This window comes from Stegostoma tigrinum, chromosome 6 (assembly GCF_030684315.1).
Source record: "Stegostoma tigrinum isolate sSteTig4 chromosome 6, sSteTig4.hap1, whole genome shotgun sequence".
In the NCBI taxonomy this organism is placed as follows: Eukaryota; Metazoa; Chordata; class Chondrichthyes; order Orectolobiformes; family Stegostomatidae; genus Stegostoma; species Stegostoma tigrinum.
The window spans coordinates 54645458-54668038 of NC_081359.1; the positions used below are offsets into that span (position 1 = coordinate 54645458).

The 22581-nt window shown below is 40.3% G+C and overlaps 1 protein-coding gene across 11 annotated transcripts in view; it reads left to right on the plus strand.

Moving 5' to 3' along the window:
* The window catches only part of dlg2 (discs, large homolog 2 (Drosophila)), an 891501-nt gene that overhangs the window by 651307 nt on the left and 217613 nt on the right, over positions 1 to 22581 (plus strand). For 10 of the 11 annotated variants that reach the window (XM_048533248.1, XM_048533245.1, XM_048533246.1 and 7 more), the window contains one exon: positions 18451 to 18565. In XM_048533248.1, the coding sequence (XP_048389205.1) occupies positions 18451 to 18565 (115 nt within the window). Of the gene's footprint in view, positions 1 to 17102; positions 17220 to 18450; positions 18566 to 22581 lie in introns of those variants that run through there. The other variant, XM_048533256.2, reaches the window with a different exon arrangement.

Below are 22581 nucleotides of genomic sequence, written 5' to 3' on the forward strand. Positions count from 1 at the left end.
ATATTTACGTCGCCTCTAGCAAAACTTAACTGCATCTTTATGTAATCTTAGTTAATAAATACGGTTTTGTATTTTCAGCCAGTTTACTCTGTTGACTGGACAGTTGGATTGCAAAACAAAGTGATGCCAATTATGCAGGTTCAATTTCTATGACGAGTGAGGTCAATATAAAGACTTCATCTTCTCAACATCATCCCTTGGTATGAGGTGTGGTGACCCTCAGCGTAAACGTGCCACTACTCATCTCTGCCCAATGAGACAGAGCAGCCTATTCTCTTCTGGGATCATTGCAACGTTATTTCAATTTTCCTAATATCTAAGTGACCTGCTATTGGAATTTTTTGAGCCATTCATTAAATTTTGTGTTAATACCCAGATGGCGCAGATGATACTGTCCGATGGACTTCTGCCCATTATTAATGGGCTGGTATATGAGTCATTCTCTATTTCCTCAATAGGCTGTTTGAAATTCAATTCAGGATTCGTTTGTTTCATTTTGATTAAAGAAGATTAACTAAACATGCCAGCCTCGTCCTCTTTGCTTTCCTCCTCTCGGTTTAAGTTTGGGCAACATGGTGGCCCATTGGCTATCACTGTTGCCCCACGATGCCAGAGACCCAGGTTGAATTCCATCCTTGGGTGACTGCCTATGTGGAGTTTGCCTGTTCTCCCTGTGTCTGTGTGGGTTTGTTCCAGGAGGCTCCGGTTTCCTCCCAAAGTCACAAAGTTGTGCAGATTAGCTGGATTGACCATGCTAAATTGTCCTTAGTATCAGGGACAGACTTGGAGGATTTTCCATGGGTGGGTGTGGGTGGAATGGTCTTTGGGCAGTCATTGTGGACTCAAAGGACCAAACGGCCTGCTTCCACACTGTAGGGATTCTTTAACATTTCAAAATAGCATCAGGGAACTAGATTTGACATAACTTCTCTTTGCATGGATTCTTCCTCTTCCTCTTCCTGAGTGATTTTATGGATGTGAGTTCTAGTCACAGCTCAGTCAGAAGACAATACAGGATGTTCCTCCAGTAGCAACTCAATTTCTTGTACTTCCACTGATTATTTCAACACCCTTAGTGAGGCCAATATTTTTGGACCAGTCAGGTAATTTCCTAAAGTAAAATATTTCCTGCACAAGCAATAATTGAAAAAAATGTTTTACTGTCCCAAACTATCAGCTCTTTTCAAAATGTTTCTGAAGCAACAGGTTCCACCTGTATAACTTCCACAGTTTTAATATCTATTTCCTTTCCTAATGTACCCTTTTCTGACGGTTCCTTAGGGGTTTCCACTTTTGCAATAGGCTTTTCATTTAAGGAGCTTGAAGATATCCAGTTTTATCACAATAGAAACACTTTTTCTGTATAATTTTGGCGTCCATCTGTTTGTTCACAAAAATGAATACTTTACCATCTCCAGATTTTGTGTACCTCCAATTTCATTGTTGATACTCATATGATGATTTCTCCACATGCATAAAGCTTTGATTGGAGCACATTTGGATATATTGTGAGCAATTTTGGGCTTTATATCTTAGGCATGATGTGCTGGCCTCGGGAGTGCACAGGAGGTTAACAAGAATATTTTTGGATAAGGAAGGCTTGTCATATGAAGAGTAGTCAAGGACTTTGGGACCATAATTGATTGAATTTAGAAGGATGAGGCAGGTCTGATTGCAACTTACAAAATACTGAGAGGCCTGGACAGACTGGATGTAAAGATGTTTCCACTAGTAAGAGAGATTGAAGCTGTGCCTTTGGGCTCTAGAGTGAACAGACAATCCTTTAGAACTGAGATGAGGAATTTCTTCAGCTAGAGGATGGTGAATCTGTGGAGCTCAATGCTGCAGAAGGCTGTAGCCAAGTTATTGCAAGTATTTAATACAAACAGATTGATCCCTTTACTAAAGAACCTATGTTTAATAACTGGGAATGACGAAATAGCCGAGACATTAAACAGTTATTTCGTGTTAGTCTTCACAGTGGAAGACACAAATAATATGCCGAAAACTAATGGCAAGAAGGTTATAGCGGGTCAGGACCTAGAAACGATCATTATCACTAAAGAGGCAGTGCTAGGCAAGCTAATGGGGGTACAGGTAGACGAGTCTCCTGGCCCTGATGAAATGCATCCCTGGGTACTAAAAGAGGTGATGGGGGAAATAGCAAATGCACTAGTAATTTTTCACCAAAGTTCGCTGGAATCTGGGGTGGTTCCCGCAGATTGGAAAATAGCCAATGTGACACTACTGTTTAAAAAAGAAAGTAGATAAAAACCAGGAAACTATAGGCCAGTTAGGTTAACTTCTGTAGTGGGGAAAATGTTCATTAGTGAAGAAATAGCAAGATATCTGGATATAAATTGTCCCATTGGGAACACCCAGCATGGGTTCATGAAGGATAGGTCATGTTTAACTAATTTGGTGGAATTCTTTTGAGGACATTATTTGCATGGCAGATAATGGGGAACCTGTGGATGTGGTGTATCTGGATTTCCAGAAGGCATTTGACAACGTGCCACACAAGGGCTGCGACATAAGATAAAGTTGCACGGTATTACAAGTAATGTATTGGTAGGGATAGAGGATTGGTTGACCAGTGGAAAGCAAAGACTAGCGGTAAATGGATGTTTGTCTGGTTGGCAGTCAGTGGCTAGTGTGTGCCTCAGGGATCAGTGTTGAGACCGCAATTGTTTACAATTTACTTAGATGATTTGGAGTTGGGGACTAAGTGTGGTGTGTCAAAATTTGCAGATGACACTAAGGCGAGTGGTAGAGCAAAGTGTGCAGAAGACACTGAAAGTCTACAGAGGGATATAGATAGCCTAAGTGAGTGGGCAAAGGTCTGGCTGATGGAGTACAATGTTGATAAGTGTGAGGTCATCCATTTTGGTAGGAATAACAGCAAAATGTTTTATGTTTTAAATGTTTTAACTATGTTTTAAATGGTAAAAAATTGCAGCACACTGCTGTGCAAAGTGACTTAGGTGTCCTTGTGCATGATTCGCTAAAAGTAGGATTGCAGGTGAAGCAGATAATTAAAAAGGCAAATGGAATTTTGTCTGCCAATGCTAGGGGGATGGAATTTAAAAACAGGGAGGCTATGCTGCAGCTGTATCAGGTCCTAGTGAGGCCACATTTGGAGTAGTGTGTGCAGTTTTGGTCTCCTTACTTGAGAAGAGGTATACTAGCACTGGAGGGAGTGCAGAGGAGATTCACTAAGTTGATTCCAGACTTGAGAGGGTTGGATTATGAGGAGAGACCGAGTAGCCTGGGATTATACTCATTGGAATTCAGAAGAATGAGGGGAGATCTTATAGAAACATATAAGATTATGAAGGGAATAGATAAGGTGGAGGCAGAAAGGTTGTTTCTGCTAGCAGGCGAAACTGGGACTAGAGGGCATCACCTCAAAATAAAGGGAAGCAGATGTAGGACTGAGGTCAGGAGGAATTTCTTCACCCAAAGGGTTGTGAATCTGTGGAATTCCCTGCCCAGTGAAGCGGTTGAAGCTACCTTGCTGAATGTGTTTATGGCAAGGCTAGATAAATTTTTGAACAGTAAAGGAATTAAGGGTTATGGTGAGTGGGCGGGTAAGTGGAGCTGAGTCTCAAAAAGATCAACCATGATCTTATTAAATGGGGGACAGGCTCGAGGTGTCAGATGGCCTACTCCTGCTCCTAGTTCTTAGTTCTTATGTTGTTATGTTCTAAAGGTTAAGGGGAGAAGATGGAAGAATGTGGTTAAGAAATGTATCAGCCACGATGAAGTGGCAGAGCAGACTCAATTGACTAAATGTCCTAATTCTGTTCCTATATCTTATTGATCTTATGGTCTTAACTTTAGTGATGAGGAAAGAAGGATTAATTTGTGATAGAACTAATACAACTGGACAACTGAATTAATTAAGGAGAGCAGTATCGATTTCCTAAGGAAAATACACAGTTAGCTAATTAATGAAGTTCTTTAAAGAGTTAACAGAGAGAGTTTATATGGATTAAGTTGTTGATATGCTCTACATGTACTTCCAAATGGTGTTTCATAATTGTACTGTAAAACAGATTTGTGGAGCAAGTGCGCGAGTTCATGGCATAAAAAGAACAATAGTAATGTGGATACAAAATTGGTTGAATCATAGGAAACAAAGAGAAAAAGAACAAAGAAACTCTAGATGCTGGAAACCTGAAACAAAAACAAAATTTGCTGGAAAGTCTCAGCGTGTCTTTGGAGAGAAATCAGAGTTGATGTTATTCGTCCAATGACCCTTCTTCTGAAGACAGGTTGGGGGAAAGATTGGGAATAAATGATATGAGAAGATAGAACTAAACATAAGAGAAAAAAAAATTGGGCAGACAAAAGAGTGGATAAAAGTAAAAACAGAAATTGCTGCACAGGCTCAGCAAGTATGGCAGCATTGGTGAAGAAAAAGTCAGAGTAACGTGACTCTTCCTCAGATTGGCAGGTGTTACACCTTCTGCAATTGCAGAGGAAGGTGCCATTGGGCTGTGGCGACAATTTGGGAGTAAAGGAGGAGTGGACCAGTGAGATCTAGAGAGAACAGTCCTTGCAGAAGGCTGATAAGGGAGAGGAGGAAAATGTGTCTGGTGGTGGCATCCCTTTCAAACTGGTAGAAATGGTGGCTAATGATCCTCTGGATAGGAAGCTGGTGGGATAATGTGGTGGAGAGGTCTTTCTAATTCTTTGTTTAAAACACCAGGAGATGTAGGGAATACCTCAAGGAGTTAAATTTTTATTTGTAAACAAAAGCTGTGACAGTCAGAAAAATGGTTTCCCGACTGCCCTCGACTATTTGGGGCTCGCTACTTTTGTACTTTTCTAGTTGCCGCGCTTATCTGGTATCTTTAGCATAACCAATCACATTAGCTTGTATCCATCTCAGGCAACCAGCTAGTAACTGGTGTCCATTTCGGGCCCGCCGACTCCCGCAGCTACCTGGAGTGAACCTCCTCCCACCCACCCTCCTGCAGAGATTCCATCCACTGTTCCCAATTCCTCCGCCTCCACCGCATCTGCTCCCGGGATGGGGCGTTCCACTCCCGCACATCCCAGATGTCCAAGTTGTTCAAGGACTGCAACCTTCCCCCCGCAGTGGTTGAGAGCGCCCTTGACTGCGTCTCCCGCATTTCCCGCAACACATCCCTCACACCCCGCCCCCGCCAAACCGCCCAAAGAGGATTCCCCTCGTTCTCACACACCACCCCGCCAACCTCCGGATACAACGTATCATCCTCCGACACTTCCGCTATCTACAATCCGACCCCACCACCCAAGACATTTTTCCATCCCCACCCTTGTCTGCCTTCCGTACAGACCACTCTCTACCGCGACTCCCTTGTTCGCTCCACACTGCCCTCCAACCCCACCACACCCGGCACCTTCCCTTGCAACCGCAGGAAGTGCTACACTTGCCCCCACACTTCCTTCCTCACCCCCATCCCAGACCGCAAGATGACTTTCCATATTAAGCAGAGGTTCACCTGCACATCTGCCAATGTGGTATACTGTATCCATTGTACCCGGTGTGGCTTCCTCTACATCGGGGAAACCAAGCAGAGGCTTGGGGACCGCTTTGCAGAACACCTCCCTTTGCTTCGCAATAAACCACTGCACCTCCGAGTCGCGAACCATTTCCACTCCCCCTCCCATTCTTTAGATGACATGTCCATCATGGGCCTCCTGCAGTGCCACAATTATGCCACCCGAAGGTTGCAGGAACAGCAACTCATATTCCGCTTGGGAACCCTGCAGCCCAATGGTATCATTATGGACTTCACCAGCTTCAAAATCTCCCCTTCCCCCACCGCATCCCAAAACCAGCCCAGTTCGTCCCCTCCCCCCACTGCGTCCCAAAACCAGCCCAGCCTGTCTCTGCTTTCCTAACCTGTTCTTTCTCTCACCCATCCCTTCCTCCCACCCCAAGCCACACTTCCATTTCCTACCTACTAACCTCATCCCACCTCCTTGACCTGTCCGTCTTCCCTGGACTGACCTATCCCCTCCCTACCTCCCCACCTATACTCTCCTCTCCACCTATCATCTTTTCTCTCCATCTTCGGTCCGCCTCCCCCTCTCTCCCTATTTATTCCAGAACCCTGTCCCCATCCCCCTCTCTGATGAAGGGTCTAGGCCCGAAACATCAGCTTTTGTGCTCCTTCGATGCTGCTTGGCCTGCTGTGTTCATCCAGCTTCACACTTTATTATCTTACATTAGCTTGTATTGTCTTTCCAAACTAATCATCTTCTGCCACAATGGTCTTCTACTCTACACTTAACCTATCACATCATGCCACCGTTGCCCTTAACATAATGCTCATGTATCACGTGATTTGACTAACTTATCACATTATGCTATCATTATTTTCAGCCTGTGCTCATCTGTTGCTCATCTGTAACATGATTCCATGCATTGCTCAATTAAGCCGTTGCTCATCTCTAATGTGATTCTATGTATTGCTCCACTAATTTAATTACACACTGTCATATCAATTTGCATAGTGGCAGGTGAGGATGAGGGTGAGGGAGTACTATTGCTGTTGTGGAAGAGTGAAGGCCAAAGTTTTGGAGATGAGTCAGATCTGCTGAGGGTCCTGTCAACTATGGTGCTGGGGAATCCTTGATTGAGGAGGAAAGTGGACATATCAAAGGCCCACTTGTCAAAGTTGGCATCATCAAAACAGATGCAGAGGAGATGGAGGAGCTGGGAGAATGGAATAGAGAATGGAAACAGTGTGCTTGTTAATGGGTATTTTTCAGGCTGGTGGATAGTTTATAATTGTGTTTCACAGAGATCACAATTGCAACACTTACTTTTCCAGATGTACATTAGTTATCTAGACCTTGGTTTACAGGGAACAACTTGTAAGCTTATGGACGATGCAAAACTTGAAAATAGTGGAAACTGTGTGGAGAATAATGTAGAACTTTAAATGTACAAATTGATTAATGCGGGCAGGTAGTTGACAGATGATGTTCAATGTGGAAAAGTTTGAGGTGATGCATTTTGGTTGAAGGAACATGCTCAGAGAATTTAAAATAAAGAATACTATTCTAAAGGATGCACGGTAATAGGACAAACCTGGGAGCATATGCACATTTAAGTGTTAGGAGAGATGCGCAGAACAGCTAATAAAACATGTATTATACTTTGCTTTATTAAGAGGAGCATCAATTACAGGCCAAGGAATTTAAGATAAACTTTATAAAATGTTCTTTAGACCTCAGCTGGGGTATTGTGCACTGTCTCAGCACCACACTTCAAAAAGAATGTGAAGGTAATAAGTACAGTCCAGAGAAGATTTATGAGAATAATTCCAGGAATAAGAAACTTTAGATAGGAAGATAGATCAAGGAAGTTAGGACTATTTTCCTTGGAGAGGGGAAGGTTAAGATGAGATTTGATGGAAGTTCTGAAAATCATGGAGAGTTCTGGACAGAATAGATCTGGAGAAGCATCAAGAATGAAATGACACGTAAACCATTGGCAAAGAAGCAAAAACAATGTGAGGAAAAAAAAGCATTTTCATACAGTGAGTAGACATGGTTAAAAAATTAAGTATTTAAAGTTTTTTCAGACTGAGATGGAAAGGTTCTTGATGATCGAGGGTTACGGGGAGAAAACGGGAGAATGGGTTTGAGTAACTTATCAACCGTAATTGAATGGTGGAACAGACTCGATGGGCCAATTGGCCTAATTTCTGCCTCTATGTCTTATGGAACATAATGTCTGGAAATGTGGTAAAGGTAGAGATACTCAAGAGGGCGTAAGATGGTTATTTGAAAGGAAACAATGAGAGGAAAATGATAGGTGATGGGAAAAAGCAGGAGAATGGCACAAAACCACAATGTCCATTTGGAGAGCTGGCACAGACATATTGGGCTGAATTGCCTCCTTCTACACTGTAAAAATTCTATGATTCTGTGATTCCCCCACACTTGGCACAGCTCAAAAAGTAGGAGTGCATCATAGTCAATAATAATGTGGACTTGAACATTCAATGAAATGGAATCCTCTTAGACATATGCTTAAAGTTTATAGTCTGTGGAAAGCTCCTGCAAATGTGTTACAGACTTGATGGAAAATTGGAAAACAGCATGGCGTTCATGACAGTTTGTCGTATCCCTACAATTCTTATTCCCACCCAAGAATTTTGGACTGACTTGATATTGAAACTTTAAATACTTAGTTTTCCTTCATGTTTTTAAAATACCTTCTTTAAAAGATCATAGATATTCTGCAGTTGATTTTTTTGTTGCTGAATGAAGGCTTGCTTTTCTGGAATAGACTTCTTCAAGCTAAAACTAAGATCACTTTTTTAAAGTACTTTTGTCACTTGTTGATTGTAGCAGAATATTCTTTTCACCTAAAAACTAATGATTTTTAAACTTGAAATATGTCAATAAAAAGATTTTTCCACTATTACAGGATCTCTTTCCTTTGTCAGTCGCCAGAGCAGTGGTTGTCCCTGCACATGACTTGTGAAAGCTTTCTGTAAGAATTTTCTTTTCAGTCTCTGAGGCTTAATAGCACTGTGTTACTGCTAATAACTGGAGTGTTTGGCGTCACAATTTTTTTTTTACATAGTTAGACTCTTTTGTCCCTTGATTAATTTCCAGTTCCATTTGATGTGCAACTTTAAGGTTTTGTAAAGTATGAAAGCTCTGTAGCTTAGGACTCTGCTGAAAGACAGATTCTGAACTTCTGAGCCCTGTTGATGAAACTCAGTAACATACTTCAACTACCAGTTAAGCAGGTTAATACTACCTGAACCTTTAATATTACCTTGACTAATTTAGACTTAACCATTTCCTTTTACTTGGATAGCGTTTCATTAACTATTTGTAGTTGTTTATGGGCTATTTCACAACTTTTTTTTCTCTAATATCTTAAGGTTATCATGATCTGTGCCAGTTGTTGTTGTAAGTATTGCATTGTGTACAGATAATTTCTGCTAATAGAAGTGAGGTACTGTCCAAGCTTGAAGTTTTAATGATTGTGAAACTTGCTTGAAGCCCTGAGACATCTTCATGTAGTATTGTGCATCCCTTTCAAAATCAGTAATCCAAGATTTTTCAAATATTGTGGTCATCTTTCTGCCTGTGGAGAACTCTGAATCCTCACTATAGTTCATTTGTTGTTATATTACTGAAACCTCCTCATCAACCGATTTCCCTTTTAATGTTAACACATTAAACAATTTATTTCAGAGATAATGGGAACTGCAGATGCTGGAGAATCCAAGATAATAAAATGTGAGGCTGGATGAACACAGCAGGCCAAGCAGCATCTCAGGAGCACAAAAGCTGACGTTTCGGGCCTAGACCCTTCATCAGAGAATTTCAACAACCCTTCATCAACAATTTATGTCAGTTCATTTCACTTAGCCTGAAACACTGACAGGTCCTTTAACTCCAGTTGCATTTCCTTTAACCCTGCCAAGGCTCCATTCATCTTTACTGGGTGTTGTGATGTGGTGCTTAGCAACTGACACTTCAAAATGTCAGTTTTATTCTCTTTCTCTGTCGTGGTATGGTCTTCACCACAGAATGAAATTTCTATACCTAGTCGTAGATGTTGCTCCTATTGCTGTCATATTTCACTGGTGCATGTATTTGAATAAGCAGACAAGATCGCTTCCTTGTTAACCTCTTTAACAAAAGGGTGACTGTCTTCAAAAGAGACAGCAGAGTCCAATGAACATTGATAGTCAAGTCAAATAGTGTAGGAAGATCCAGGACCTCTGCTTGAACAAAATCAACAGCGTGACTGGAGCTTTCATTCACAGAGACACTATTCTGAAAGAGAAAACTAAGGTCTACAATGCCCCCTTGTGGCAGGTTATGTCATTCTGGGCATCTTTTTGTAGCTGCTTGTAGTCTCTCATCTGAGAGAAACAAAATAATTATTTCTGCATATGAGGTGCAGAATCATACCATTATCTTCCTATGGTCCTAAAATGGAGTTTCTGTAATGGAGGCTGATCCATGGTGCACTCAGTCATGTCAATGCATTTACTTCTGCAATTGCTGAGTGGATAAGATTCGTGAACATTTCTGCTTAACAAACAAGAGTGACAATTAGGTATGACATGTGAAGTATTTGTGATCTGTTTCCTATTATAGTGTAGTATAGCCTGCACAAGCCATCTCATTTTTTGTTGTATCAGGAGTTGTGTCTCCTGTACCATTATTATTTATGGAAGATAATTGGGGAATTCACGCTTTCAGTCATGCTGTTGAATCTGAAAGAATGGATGTGATTATCCTGTATCCAATTTAAAATTAGTTCCGTTGTCAATAACATGCCAAAATCATCTTGTGGATCTGCATAAGCATGGACCCACAACCTTCAATAATCTGTATATTCCCCTGAGAAGATTTTATCCCACTCCATAGTGTAGTGGGCCCAGGTGAAATTGGTTGAAAGAAATTCACCTAGATTAGCTCAACGTTTTTTAACTAGAAAATTTGAAATTAGAAATTGTGTGAAATTCTAATTAGATATCCAGACATTTTTTAGGAAAGTCTAGGGGCAATCAATGGGCTATTTCACAACCTTTTTTTTCTCTGAATATATTAAGGTTATCATGATCTGTGCCAGCCGTTGTTGTAAGTATGCATTGTGTACAGATAATTTCTGCTAATAGAAGTGAGGTACTGTCCAAGCTTGAAGCTTTGATGATCATGAAACTTGCATGTTGCCCAGAAAGCAAGTCCACATTTCAGCAAGACCCGCACAGTTCACTTTGGCTTATGGGCAATAGTCGAGGCAGTAATCATAGGGCTGGAAAACAAAAGAATCATCAAACCAGTGCAGTTTGTGGAACAGATGGCACCCACCGTACTGATTGTGAACTCCGATGGGTTGGCTTGTTTTTGTGTGGATTTTAAACAAATGGTAAACTGCTTTTAGCAAACGAGAAATACGCAATCCTTTGCATGAAGATTTATACGCAAAGCTGGTGACGGCTCTGGCCTTCACGAAGCTGGGCATGAGTCATGCGTACTTGCAATTGCAGTTAGATGAGGATTCCCAGAATAATGCGACAAATAATACCCATAAGGATTTATGCCAATATATGAGACTGCCATTTGGACTATCATCAACCTGTGTAATTTTTGACTCGATGATGAGGAATATTTTACAAGGTCTAGCCCAGATCGCCATTTATCTAGATGATGCTAATAACAGGGAAAACCAATAAGGAGCACTTTAGAGAACTTCAATGTAGTCCTTAGGCAATTCTCCAAAGCTAGCATGTGCCTGAGAAGAGAAAAATATGTGTTCCAGGCACCCAAACGACGTACTTGGGCTACAGATTTGACACGACTGGATTATACCTGTTGGAAGATAACGTGAAGGTGATCAAAGCTGCCTCGGCTCCCAGGCCTGTGCCAGAGCTTAAATTTTTTCTTGGGCTGGTGAATTATTACAGAAAGTTTGTATATAATCTGTCTTCCATCCGGGCATCTATGCATCAACTTCTAAAACTTGTATTTAGCACTGCTGACTCACAGTGCCAGGGACTCAGGTTCAATTCGAGCTTCAGACTACTGTCTGTGTGGAGTTTGCTCATTCCCCCTGTGTCTACGTGGGTTTCTTCCCGCAGCCCAAAGATGTGCAAGTTAAATAGATTGGCCATGCTAAATTGCCCATAGTGTCCAGGGATGTGTAGGTTAGGTGGATTAGCCATGGGAAATGCAGGGTTACAGGAATAGAAAAATGGGTGGGTTAGTCTTCGGAGGGTTGGTGTGGCTGAATGGCCTGGTTTCACACCTGTAGGGATTCTAAGATTTTATTCAATGATTCTTTATAGATGTAATTTAAAATTCTTTAAAAATGTAATAATAACAGATTACAAGCCCTTGGTAAGTCTACTTAAAGAGGACAAAGCAGCACCACCGATAGTTTCAGGCCAAATTCAGTAAAGGGCTACAATACTAAGTATGTACAATTACAAGTTGGAACACCGCCCAGGAGGCCAAGTAGCAAATGCAGATGCATTGGGCCACTGAAAGAATCCGTAATGGCTTTAAATTTCCTGGACACGCCCAATCACAGCTGACAATGTCAGCCTTTGAGCACAGATCAATCCTGGCAAAACTGAAACAGCTGGTGGTGTGGGGAGAAACCAAAGGGCTATCACAATCATAATTGAATCTTGTTTGGATCCGGAGAGAGCAGATCGCAGTAGAGGATGCCATATTACTATGGGGAGCAAGAGTGATTGTCATGGGCAAAGGTCACTACCATATACTGGCTGAACACCACCAGGGCCATCTAGGGGTTTCCAAAATAAAGATATATCTGCTGCCTAGGATCTGATGCAGACATAGCTGTATTTGGAGAGCAGTGCCCAGAGCACCAACAAGGACAAGCATTATTGCTAGAAGCTCCCCCACAATCATGGGAGTGACCTGGTAAACCCAGGTCTCAGTCCACATTGACTGTGCAGGTCCTTTCATGGGCTGAGTGTTTTTGGTCATTGTGGATACCCACTCGTAGTGCTTAGCATGCAAAGGGTTCATGCATCAACCATGGGGAAGACAATAGAAAAGCTGCCCTCATCTTTTCCAATGCACGAGCTCCTAAATGGTCACGGATAATGGGTCATTGTTTACCAGCAGGGACTTTGTGTATTTCCTAAAGATAACTTGCTTCCATTTTCTAATGGTATTCATCCTATAAGGACAGCTGAAAACCATCCATCATCCAGTGGTCTGGTAGAAAGTGCAGTCCAAACTTTGAAGGCAGGCTCAAAGAAACAGCCTGCAGCTTCATTAAATACCAAACTGTCCTGATTCCTATTTGATTATAGGACCATCCCTCTTGCAACTACAGGGATACCTCCAGCAGAGTTGCTAATGGGGAGAAGACTGTACACCAGGTTCAATCTGATCTTCCTGGACCTGGGGAGGAGAGTGAAATGGCATCAGGAACTCCAATGCTGAACACAAGATTCTGCTGTGTGAGAGAGGCAGATTGCTTCAGGGTCGAAGTTTGGTGTAGGAACCACAGGAATGGCCCTGTATGGTTCATGCAAGATCAGGCCCAGTGATGAATAAAGCTCAGGTAGGTGCAATGGTCCTGAATAAGCATGTGGACTAAATGAAAGCTGCAAACTCACAGTGTGGGAGCAAAACATGCCTGGCTCCTCGAGTGCCCTTCTGACTATTGTGGAACCCATGGATTCTCCCTTTCCATAAAGTGTTGAATCTGAGATGGACACGGTGGATATCACTGCCTCAATGCCTTTACCACTTGAAGAAGAGAATGACTTTCTTCTGAGACATTCCAAGTACAAGTGACAACCTACTGTGCTACTGCAACAATATCAGAGACGGAGTTGGCAGAACGTGACTCTGTGCTAAAACACCCACGCGGATGTCCGTAAAAAAGAATGAGCCTATGTCCACAAACTCAGAGTAGGATGGCTGTAGTGGCCATAACAAGTTCAGCCAGATGGACCTCACACAATATGAGTTCCCTGATTGGGGTCTTTAACCTAGTCCAATTAGGGAGCCCTGGCTGACGGATATAAACAGGAGTATCAGAGGTTCTTTTCACTCTGAGAGCTGTCTGTCAGTCTCAAGGATTTTCCACATGTAAATAGTGGGTGACTTAGCAACAGGATATTCAGCTTTGTAGAGTTACTTCACTCAGCATCAACATATTCTTTAATCCCTACAGGCTGTTCTGATTGGCTTTAAATGATGATACATCAGATTCTGCTCTAAAATGACCTCTCTTCTGGAATTTGTGACCCTTTATAATACTGATTGGACAAAGTCCCTACCAGTGCAATTCTTTGATAACATTGACCACCCCTGTTTCTTCTTACACTTTCTGTTGTTCTGCTTTTTGGTGCGCTTTAGTATCCCATCTCTGTAAAAATCTTAAAAATCTGCAATCATCTCTTACTCACTTTGGCTGACTAGTTTTTTTGTCAGCTTGCTAGAGGACTTTTCCTGCACTGTTTCCATCATTATGTGGGGATCCCTCTCCAGAGTCTGGGAACTAGGTTGACAATGAAGTCCCTTGCATGCTGCATTGTAATAACTTGGCTACATCATTTCTCATCTTTTTGAAGTTAACTGTCTTCCAAATTAGAAATCTCCTTTTAGACTTTTCGTTTTTCTTTCCTGTTGCTAATCTATGATGCGATGATCCCTGTTACCCAAGTTTTCCCCATATTCTCTTGGTCAATTTTGCACTTATCATTACCTGGCACAGTTCTAATAATTTCTTCGTTAATGAACCTAGAACTCATGGAGGAAGTTCTCCAGATTTACAAGTACTGTGGGCTCCTGTTCTGCTGCTCTGATGACAAACTGTTTGCAATCCATCACATCCTGGGCATCAGGAAATCCATGAAACTGCTGCTGAGCTCTGGGCTATCTTATGTTGACCGGTGAGGTCAATGATGCTTCCTGTAGCACACAGGACAGAGCCAGTGACATTGATGTCAAAAGTTATGCTAATTTTGAGAGCCGCAGCATAAATATGGCTCCTGGACCATTAGCCAACAGGACCTGCTGCAGGATGCTTCAGAGGTCTGCAACCAACATTCAGAAAAGTACAAGATAATAAAATGTGAGGCTGGATGAACACAGCAGGCCAAGCAGCATCTCAGGAGCACAAAAGCTGACGTTTCGGGCCTAGACCCTTCATCCCGAAACGTCAGCTTTTGTGCTCCTGAGATGCTGCTTGGCCTGCTGTGTTCATCCAGCCTCACATTTTATTATCTTGGAATTCTCCAGCATCTGCAGTTCCCATTATCTCAGAAAAGTACGGACTGTTTATGCACAGCTTTTTAGGTAGATCAGACTAACTGTTAGAAACTTCTTCCTGTTTAAATGGAATTGAGGTACAAATTGAGTTAAGGTACTCATAGAATTCTAATTCACATATGTTTGCAGCACCACTATCTCTCATTGGTTGCTGTTTTGATCTACAAAAATATGTTGTTATTGAGAGGGTAGCCGACAGAAACAGAGCAGTAATTCCTTTGGACCCACCCAATAACACTGTTTCCATTGGGTGAATAGGTTTAAGTCACCATCTGTGAGAATGCAGAGATGAGTGAAAATATATAGGTGGTTCTATTTATTTACATTTTATTTTCCTAAGCTATTCAATGCCTTTTATTCTGTAAACTTTCCTTATCCCTTGTGGGATGTTTGGTAGTCATTCAGCTTTAGATTAACTTACACCAAAAATAGAGGGTAGAATCGTTAATACTCCTCTCAATTATTGCTCTTTGGTATCTTCTAACTTGCTTGTGGAAGAGGACCAAGGAGTATTAGCCACCTTTCCCTCTCCTTTTTGTGCCACTCTGCTACTGCAATATGATAAAATCTAGTGTTAGTGTGAAAATAGCTGCCTAACACTCAGATGCATCTTTTATGAGATCGTACTAAAAGTCATGATTATGCCCAGCAGTGAGAGGAAAATGTTCCTCTTTAGTGTCAATGCTTTAAAATCAAATAAGTTCATGACTAGGATCAATAGTCATCTGAAAGCAGAAGTAGAATGGATGTTGATTCTAGCAAGGATATGGATGGCATCATCCACAAACACCAAGAGTGATTAAAGATAAATATTTGAGTGAGGTGTTTTGAATTGTAAAGGCACTATGTAATTATTTTACAAAACTTGTGTTTTATTTTGCTTTTAAATTATTTTGGAGCATTTGAAGTATCCACATTGTCCTGCAGATTAGAAGTTAATATAAATACATCTGAGTGTTTCAAAATCTCCTTAAATTTATATTGCTAATTTCTAAAAGTGAGCAATGCTTTTAAAACAGAGAATCTTTAGACAAATAAACTTCAACAATAGCATTTTATAAAAACAAAATGTGTTCAAGAAATTTTGAATAATAATTTTAGAGGAAGACTAAGGTTGCTCATGTTTTCTAGACTATCACCTATATGTGTGTACTGAAAGCCAACCATGAATTTAACAGGACATCAGAGCTGAGCCCAATCCTGTTTAAATGCACACTTTCCAGCAGGGGTCACTGGATAATGATAAAGAATAGGAGTAAGCCTCTATGCCAGTACACTGCAGTCATAATACCCCTACTACCACTGTAACTTCTATAAGCAAATGATGCACACAGTGGGAATTGAATCTGTGACTTTCCCTGTCAGTGTAGGACATCAACTTCTTTACAGTTTAAAATCATTGCAGTACCCTCCTAGGTTAACTCTACCTTCCTGCTACTTTTAATACATCTACACCACAACTATAACAGAATAAGTAAATAATTGATTGATACTCTTACTTTGAAAATATTACTAAAGAGTTAGAAACACTATGCATAATAATTTCACAAAACAGCATCAGGTAGTTCAACTATTGTGCTGAAGATAATTTCATTTTTATTCGACACAATTTTGATTGATCTTAACTAGGCTGACTTGAAAGTATTGTGATCTTTGTTATTTAAAATTAACCTGCATTTTGTACCAGATTAAAGTAAAAGTAGAAAATTCTCTCCAATTGTTTATGTTGGCAGCAATGTCAAGTGAGGTGCCATAATTTTTTTTAACCTTACATATAATGCCTGTGTTAGGTACTATACCATGAAAAGAATAACCAAAATTGTGTATCCTTGGTACAGTCTGTGCCCCCATGTTTCTTGCTGAAAAAAATCTTTATTTTAAATATAGATTATTTTTCTTATGCAAATAAATGCGTTTAAAAATTCCTTATCCACGCCTTCTCAGCTTAGATCTTAGAAACCTATAAACAAATGAATTAAAATGGAGCGTGCTAACAATCGGTGGAGGCAGGGGAGATCAGTATTGGGCATTAGCAGAAATTAATTTGTAGCTTTACTTGTCTGAATGAATTTGGAAATCTTTCAGTACTCAGGTGAAGATAATTTGGATTAAATTCTGATAATGATTACTGGCGCCACTGAAAAAGCTGCAGTTAGCATTTAAAGGCTTTGTTGTTTGATATTATGAGCTATTAAACCATTCCATCATGTGCCACCACAGACTGCTGTGATAGGATGATGAGTTGAAATAACAGAAAACACCAATGCTATAGGTTGGTGAAATGACACTGGGTTTGACTGCACATTCTTAATGGGTCATTCCTTCTTGAGCTGTACTGCTGCTGCTGCTGCTGTTGTGGCAGGATAACCCTGGAATCTGGTTATATTGGAGAAGATTTGAACATAATTGGCAAGGTAGGCTTGCTTTTAGGGCAGAAGCTTTTTTTTAAGAGCAGGAAACATTAACAGCCTGCTGATTTCAGGCATCAGTTTAAAGCGTTTGTACTGAAATTAACAGGAATGAAGATTTATAGAAATCCATTACAACGTGTTTGGTTTCCCTGGTGATTTCTGCAGTTGGTTGTCGACATTACCCTGCTATTGTAAATTTGTGCGTGGTTTGCAACATAATTCTCTATTTGTGCTTTGAAGGAGTTTGACTTGTGTTTTCTTAACTCCTCTTGATGAGTTGTCATATCGTTATTTTTTTTCTTAATTTTAAACTTTTGAACATTCCTCTCGTAGCCAAGGATTGAATTGAGATAATGAGATGGATGTTGTTTGGTCTTTGAATGCAATAAGCTGTATGATTAAGCTATCACAGTTGTTAAGGAGATAGAATTTTCAATTCTAATTTTGAATTATTCTGGAGCTGAAAGACACAGCTTCAGGGCAAATCTATTGAGTTCTGATTGTATGCCTCTTGTTTTTTTCCTCCCTCCTGACAATATTTTAAAAATATTTCATAATATAATGACTATATATCAGAATATTTTGCAAAATCAGTAAATTATGACATTTCATGTTCTGTATTGTGATAAAATTTCTACATTAAATAGTAGTACGTGCAAAATGGTTTTTGTATGGTAGTAATACTAATATAAATGTGAGCAAGAACATACATGTCACTTAAACCTGTTTGATTTTCTGCAATATGATGCTGCACTAGAATTTTCAATCAATTCTTGCATCTAAGTATGTGCATGCATTTTTCATAAGCCCTGCAATATTGTAGCATAAAATGCCCAATAATTTTGGAGGTGAAAGCTAACATACATTCTTGAATGAAATCAGTAATGCATTGGCAATGATGCATATGGTTGATTACAGTATTATGGCTGTGATGTACTTATTGTAGATGTGTTGACATTAGAATGAAATGAAAGAAAAGTCTGCATCTTTTCTCCCAGAAATGAACTTAATTCAGCTCCACGAACACTGCAGTTTTCATAGCGTTGCTTAGAGTTTACTGGCATTGGGTGTGAATGTATGTGGTAAAGAGAGGAGTGGGAAGAAATAGAATAAGTTCAGATAACTGTTGTGATTTCACCTTTGATAAACCCAAAATTGCATATAATGCTAGAAAATAAAAGCTAAAATGCTTGCATCTTCTTTCCTCTTCCCCATTCCCACCTTCTCCATTCAGAGTACAGCCAGTTTGAGGCAAAAATCCATGACTTACGGGAACAGATGATGAACCACAGCATGAGTTCAGGGTCTGGTTCCCTAAGAACTAATCAGAAACGCTCATTGTATGTAAGGTAAGTAAATTTATTTGTTCTTTATTTACTTAACTGACAACTGTACTGTTACATAGAGTGCAATGTACACTGATACATAAAGTTGTAGAGTAATTGTATCACAATGTGAAAAGGATAGTTGGACCACTGTTTCCAGCCACATTCGTTTATTTACTAACAAGTTATAGGCACTAGTCACAGTCCTAGTGATAGCTTTCCAATATTGGCTCAAGTGAGTTTGTATGAGGCCAGAAGCAATTAGCAGTGACCTGGAGTAGTCCATGAATAATAAGAAGATGAAAGAAGCCTAGTCCTCCTGTTTCCATGGTAGGAGAAATAAAAAGAGAGGTTAAAATTACCTCTAGCAACCATTATTATTCCACTTTTTCATTATTTAGCACCTGAAGTACCTTCACAGAGGAAGCATCTGCTTTATCAGTGTTCGGTCTAATTGGAGATTTAAGCAGCCTTTTCCCGCCTGTAAAATGCGATCCAATTTCTAGGCCATTGCTGTTTTAAATGGATTTTTAGGTCATGCTTCATCAGTAAATAACACACCATATGTTAAAATATTATTCCAGCTGTTGAAATAATAGTCATTTTATCTCATAACGAGCTATGTAGGTAGGCTTAAGATTTGAACCAGTATCTGCTGCTTTTCACCAGAGAAAAAGTATTGATAATGGAAAATCCTTTCTTATTGGACCTAAAATAACTCCAAATGTCTATCGGTAATGCAACCTTGACAAGGCTTTTTACTTCATATCATTAGACAAGCATTTAAACACCTTTATACTTAGCAATGTTAATAAATTGATTAACTTTACCCTCCTTGCTTACAATGTTACTCATGGGGAAAAATGCATGCAAAATAGCTCCACCACAGGTGGTGTCAGAGGTACCATCGACCTTGTTGTTACTCACGTCACTCTGTTTCTTTGAAGCCTGTTAAATTAAAGTCACTGTGTACTTACTGGCAGTTTTGATGTGCAATTTATTCCTGAAATCAAAAGCTGTGTCTTGGAAATAATCAATTTTTTTTTCTAAGCTACTGAGGGGAGAAGTATTTATAGGCAATCAATTTATCATTTCAAAAGGGGCATTTGCCCAACCCCTCCACCTTGTGTGTGTTTCAGTTAATCATTTTATAATGTCTTTAAATATGGTATACACAGAAATAATAGCTCGGTGTTTATGGCATTACAAGTTGCACAATAACTCCACCGCATCACAAAGTCATCAGCTGCAGCAATACAAGCTCTTCTTCATCTCCAGAATGAGGAATAAGGAAAAAAGATAGTCAGGAAATAAATGAATCCTCATCACTATAATATATCTTGCGTAGCTGTTTAGAAACTGAATGCTCAGAAAAGTCAGGAAGTAAACCATTTATAATGTCACTTGACTGCACCTTTGCCTCAGCTCATCTGCTGCTGGAACACTTGTTCTGTCTATACTTGACTATCCCAACACATTCTTGGTTGGCCTCTGTATACTGTATGGTCTGCTACCTGCACCAAGTGCCATTCACACTACCCATATATTTGTCAATACTAGATAAGCACAAGTGCTTCTTGTTCTGCCCGTTTAATGTGAAGTTACTAGTACAAAAATGCAAAGATTGGGCAACTGAGCAATTTGATTGAAAAATGAATAAAGTCTAAACTGAAAGATGCTTTCTTCATGTCTCTGCTGCCATTGATCTGATCACAACAGAATTAGGTGCAGTCTTGACTTTATTGTTGAATTAATTGCTCAGTACAACAAATCTTAAATGCTCCTAAAGAGACACCATGAAGTCAAAGTTTTTTGCCTTGTATTCATCAGGACTGAAGCACAAGAAAAGTAACTTAGAAACATAGATATGTACAATATACGAGCAGGAGTAGGCCATTTAGCCTTTCAGGCCTGCGTCGCTGTTCAATAGGATCATTGCTGATCATCCAATTAAGTACCCTCTTCCTACTTTCTCCCGATATCCTTTGATCCCTTTATTCCAAAGAACTATGCATATATCTTGCTTGAAAGTCTTCAACAGTTTCCTGTTGCAGAGAATTTAACAGGCTCACTAGTCTCCGGGTGAAGAAATTTCCCCTTCTCTCCGTTCTAAAAGGACTCTTATCCTTTGACTGTGACCCCTGCTTCTGGAATTCCAGAATTCATTGAGAACTTTCTTTTGATAGAAGGTTAGCCTGTCTGGCAGCCAAAGGGCAGCCTATCTGCCCTTACCAAAGCAGATGTACTTAATTATTTCTTGGGCCTCAGGCATAAAAATTCCCATCCTCGAGCTGGGCAATGCTTTCTGACTGTAAAAGTTAGCTGCATGTCAAAGTCAGACAGTTACCAATGCAAAATTCAGAAAATTAGCTTGTTTTTAAAAGATTGTTAGAGAGAATGGAGAATGAGTAGTTGGTGCAGGCAACATTGACAACTTTAAGGGAAAGCTAGATAAAAACCCACGGAAAATAGTAATAGAAGGTTGTTCTATTCAAGTCCAAAGAAGAAGAATGGGAAGAGGGTTGTTTGGAAAATGTTCTGCACAACCACTGACAAAGACCAGTAAAACAAAATGGCCTGTTTTTGACCTATAAGCTAAACGTGATTTGATCTAATTAATATGAAGAAAGTAACTGCAGTCAGAAATAAATGCTATTGTGCATTTATCAGCAGCAGAAGTACTTGCTATTCTTGAACATGCTTGAATTTGTACCACTGCACTGTGTTTGAAACCCAGCTGTACACCAAATCAATCACTTATATATAGTCAGGAATGTCCCTTCACATGAAATGTAGTGGGAGGGAAACAAAAAGGAAAAGCTCTGAGGGCACATGGTGCCATGCGTGACGTTTCATTGGGAACAGAATCTCACACTCACAAATGTATTGCCTACATTTGTTGACATCATCAGTTTTCTGATCGACTGTTATTGTAACTGCGGCTGCAAGAATCAAATTGCGCAGGCTACATGTTCTTAGTGCAATAACATGTTAGAACCCTGTCTGAAGGAGTTCTACTCTTTCCCTGAAACTAAGCAGAGCGTACCATCTAGTCAGTCAAGCAGTTTAAAACATTAACCTGTATTGAACGACGTGTAAAGCAAAAGAAAAACAAATAAAGTAGGCTGTGCATGCTTCTAGGATGAAAAAAGGATGCCAATATTACCCAAAGATTGAATGATGATTTCACCCAACTTTAATCTCTTGAAAACAATTGTCAGTAAAGCCCTGAGATAATGGGAACTGCAGATGCTGGAGATTCCAAGATAATAAAATGTGAGGCTGAATGAACACAGCAGGCCAAGCAGCATCCTCTGATGAAGGGTCTAGGCCCGAAACGTCAGCTTTTGTGCTCCTGAGATGCTGCTTGGCCTGCTGTGTTCATCCAGCCTCACATTTTATTATGTCAGTAAAGCCCTGTCTGGTTTGTTGTATCTGAAGCTGCGCCACTGTATCACTCTGAAGGTATATTCCTTCGGCTCAATGTCTTGGAGGAAGCTGCTGCACTCCCAGCTCTTCAGAGGCCATCAGATGCCTCTTTGAGTTTTTCACTTGTACAGAGCACTATATGCAAGGATAAGTAGGGTACATTCTTTCTAGAGTGTACTGCAAGATCCTCCCAGACTGATCGAAGCATTAGAACCTCATCTTCAGGAGGCCAATCATCTATTCTACCATGGCTCTTGGGGAAGAATTGGCCACACTGTATCTGCATTCAGTCTCAGTCAGGGACGGTTGCACAATGGAATCATCAGCACAGGTGCAAAGGATAGCCTTTGATTTGATTTATTCGAATTACTTATTGTCATGTGTATCTTGTTACAAAATTCAGTAAAAAGTGTTGCATAGTGTTGCCACTGTCTGGCACACCTTAAAAAAGAGAAAATTAAACCAAAACATTGAATTTGAGGGCATAAAAATGAAGAAATAAGAAAGTGTCCATTTTACAATCCTACTTGTTAAGTGCTCCATCGTGGGCCTGCTGGCCAGGCATGAATCACCATTGCCATGCTGCCGCTGCTGGAGCGAAAGCTGCCTTC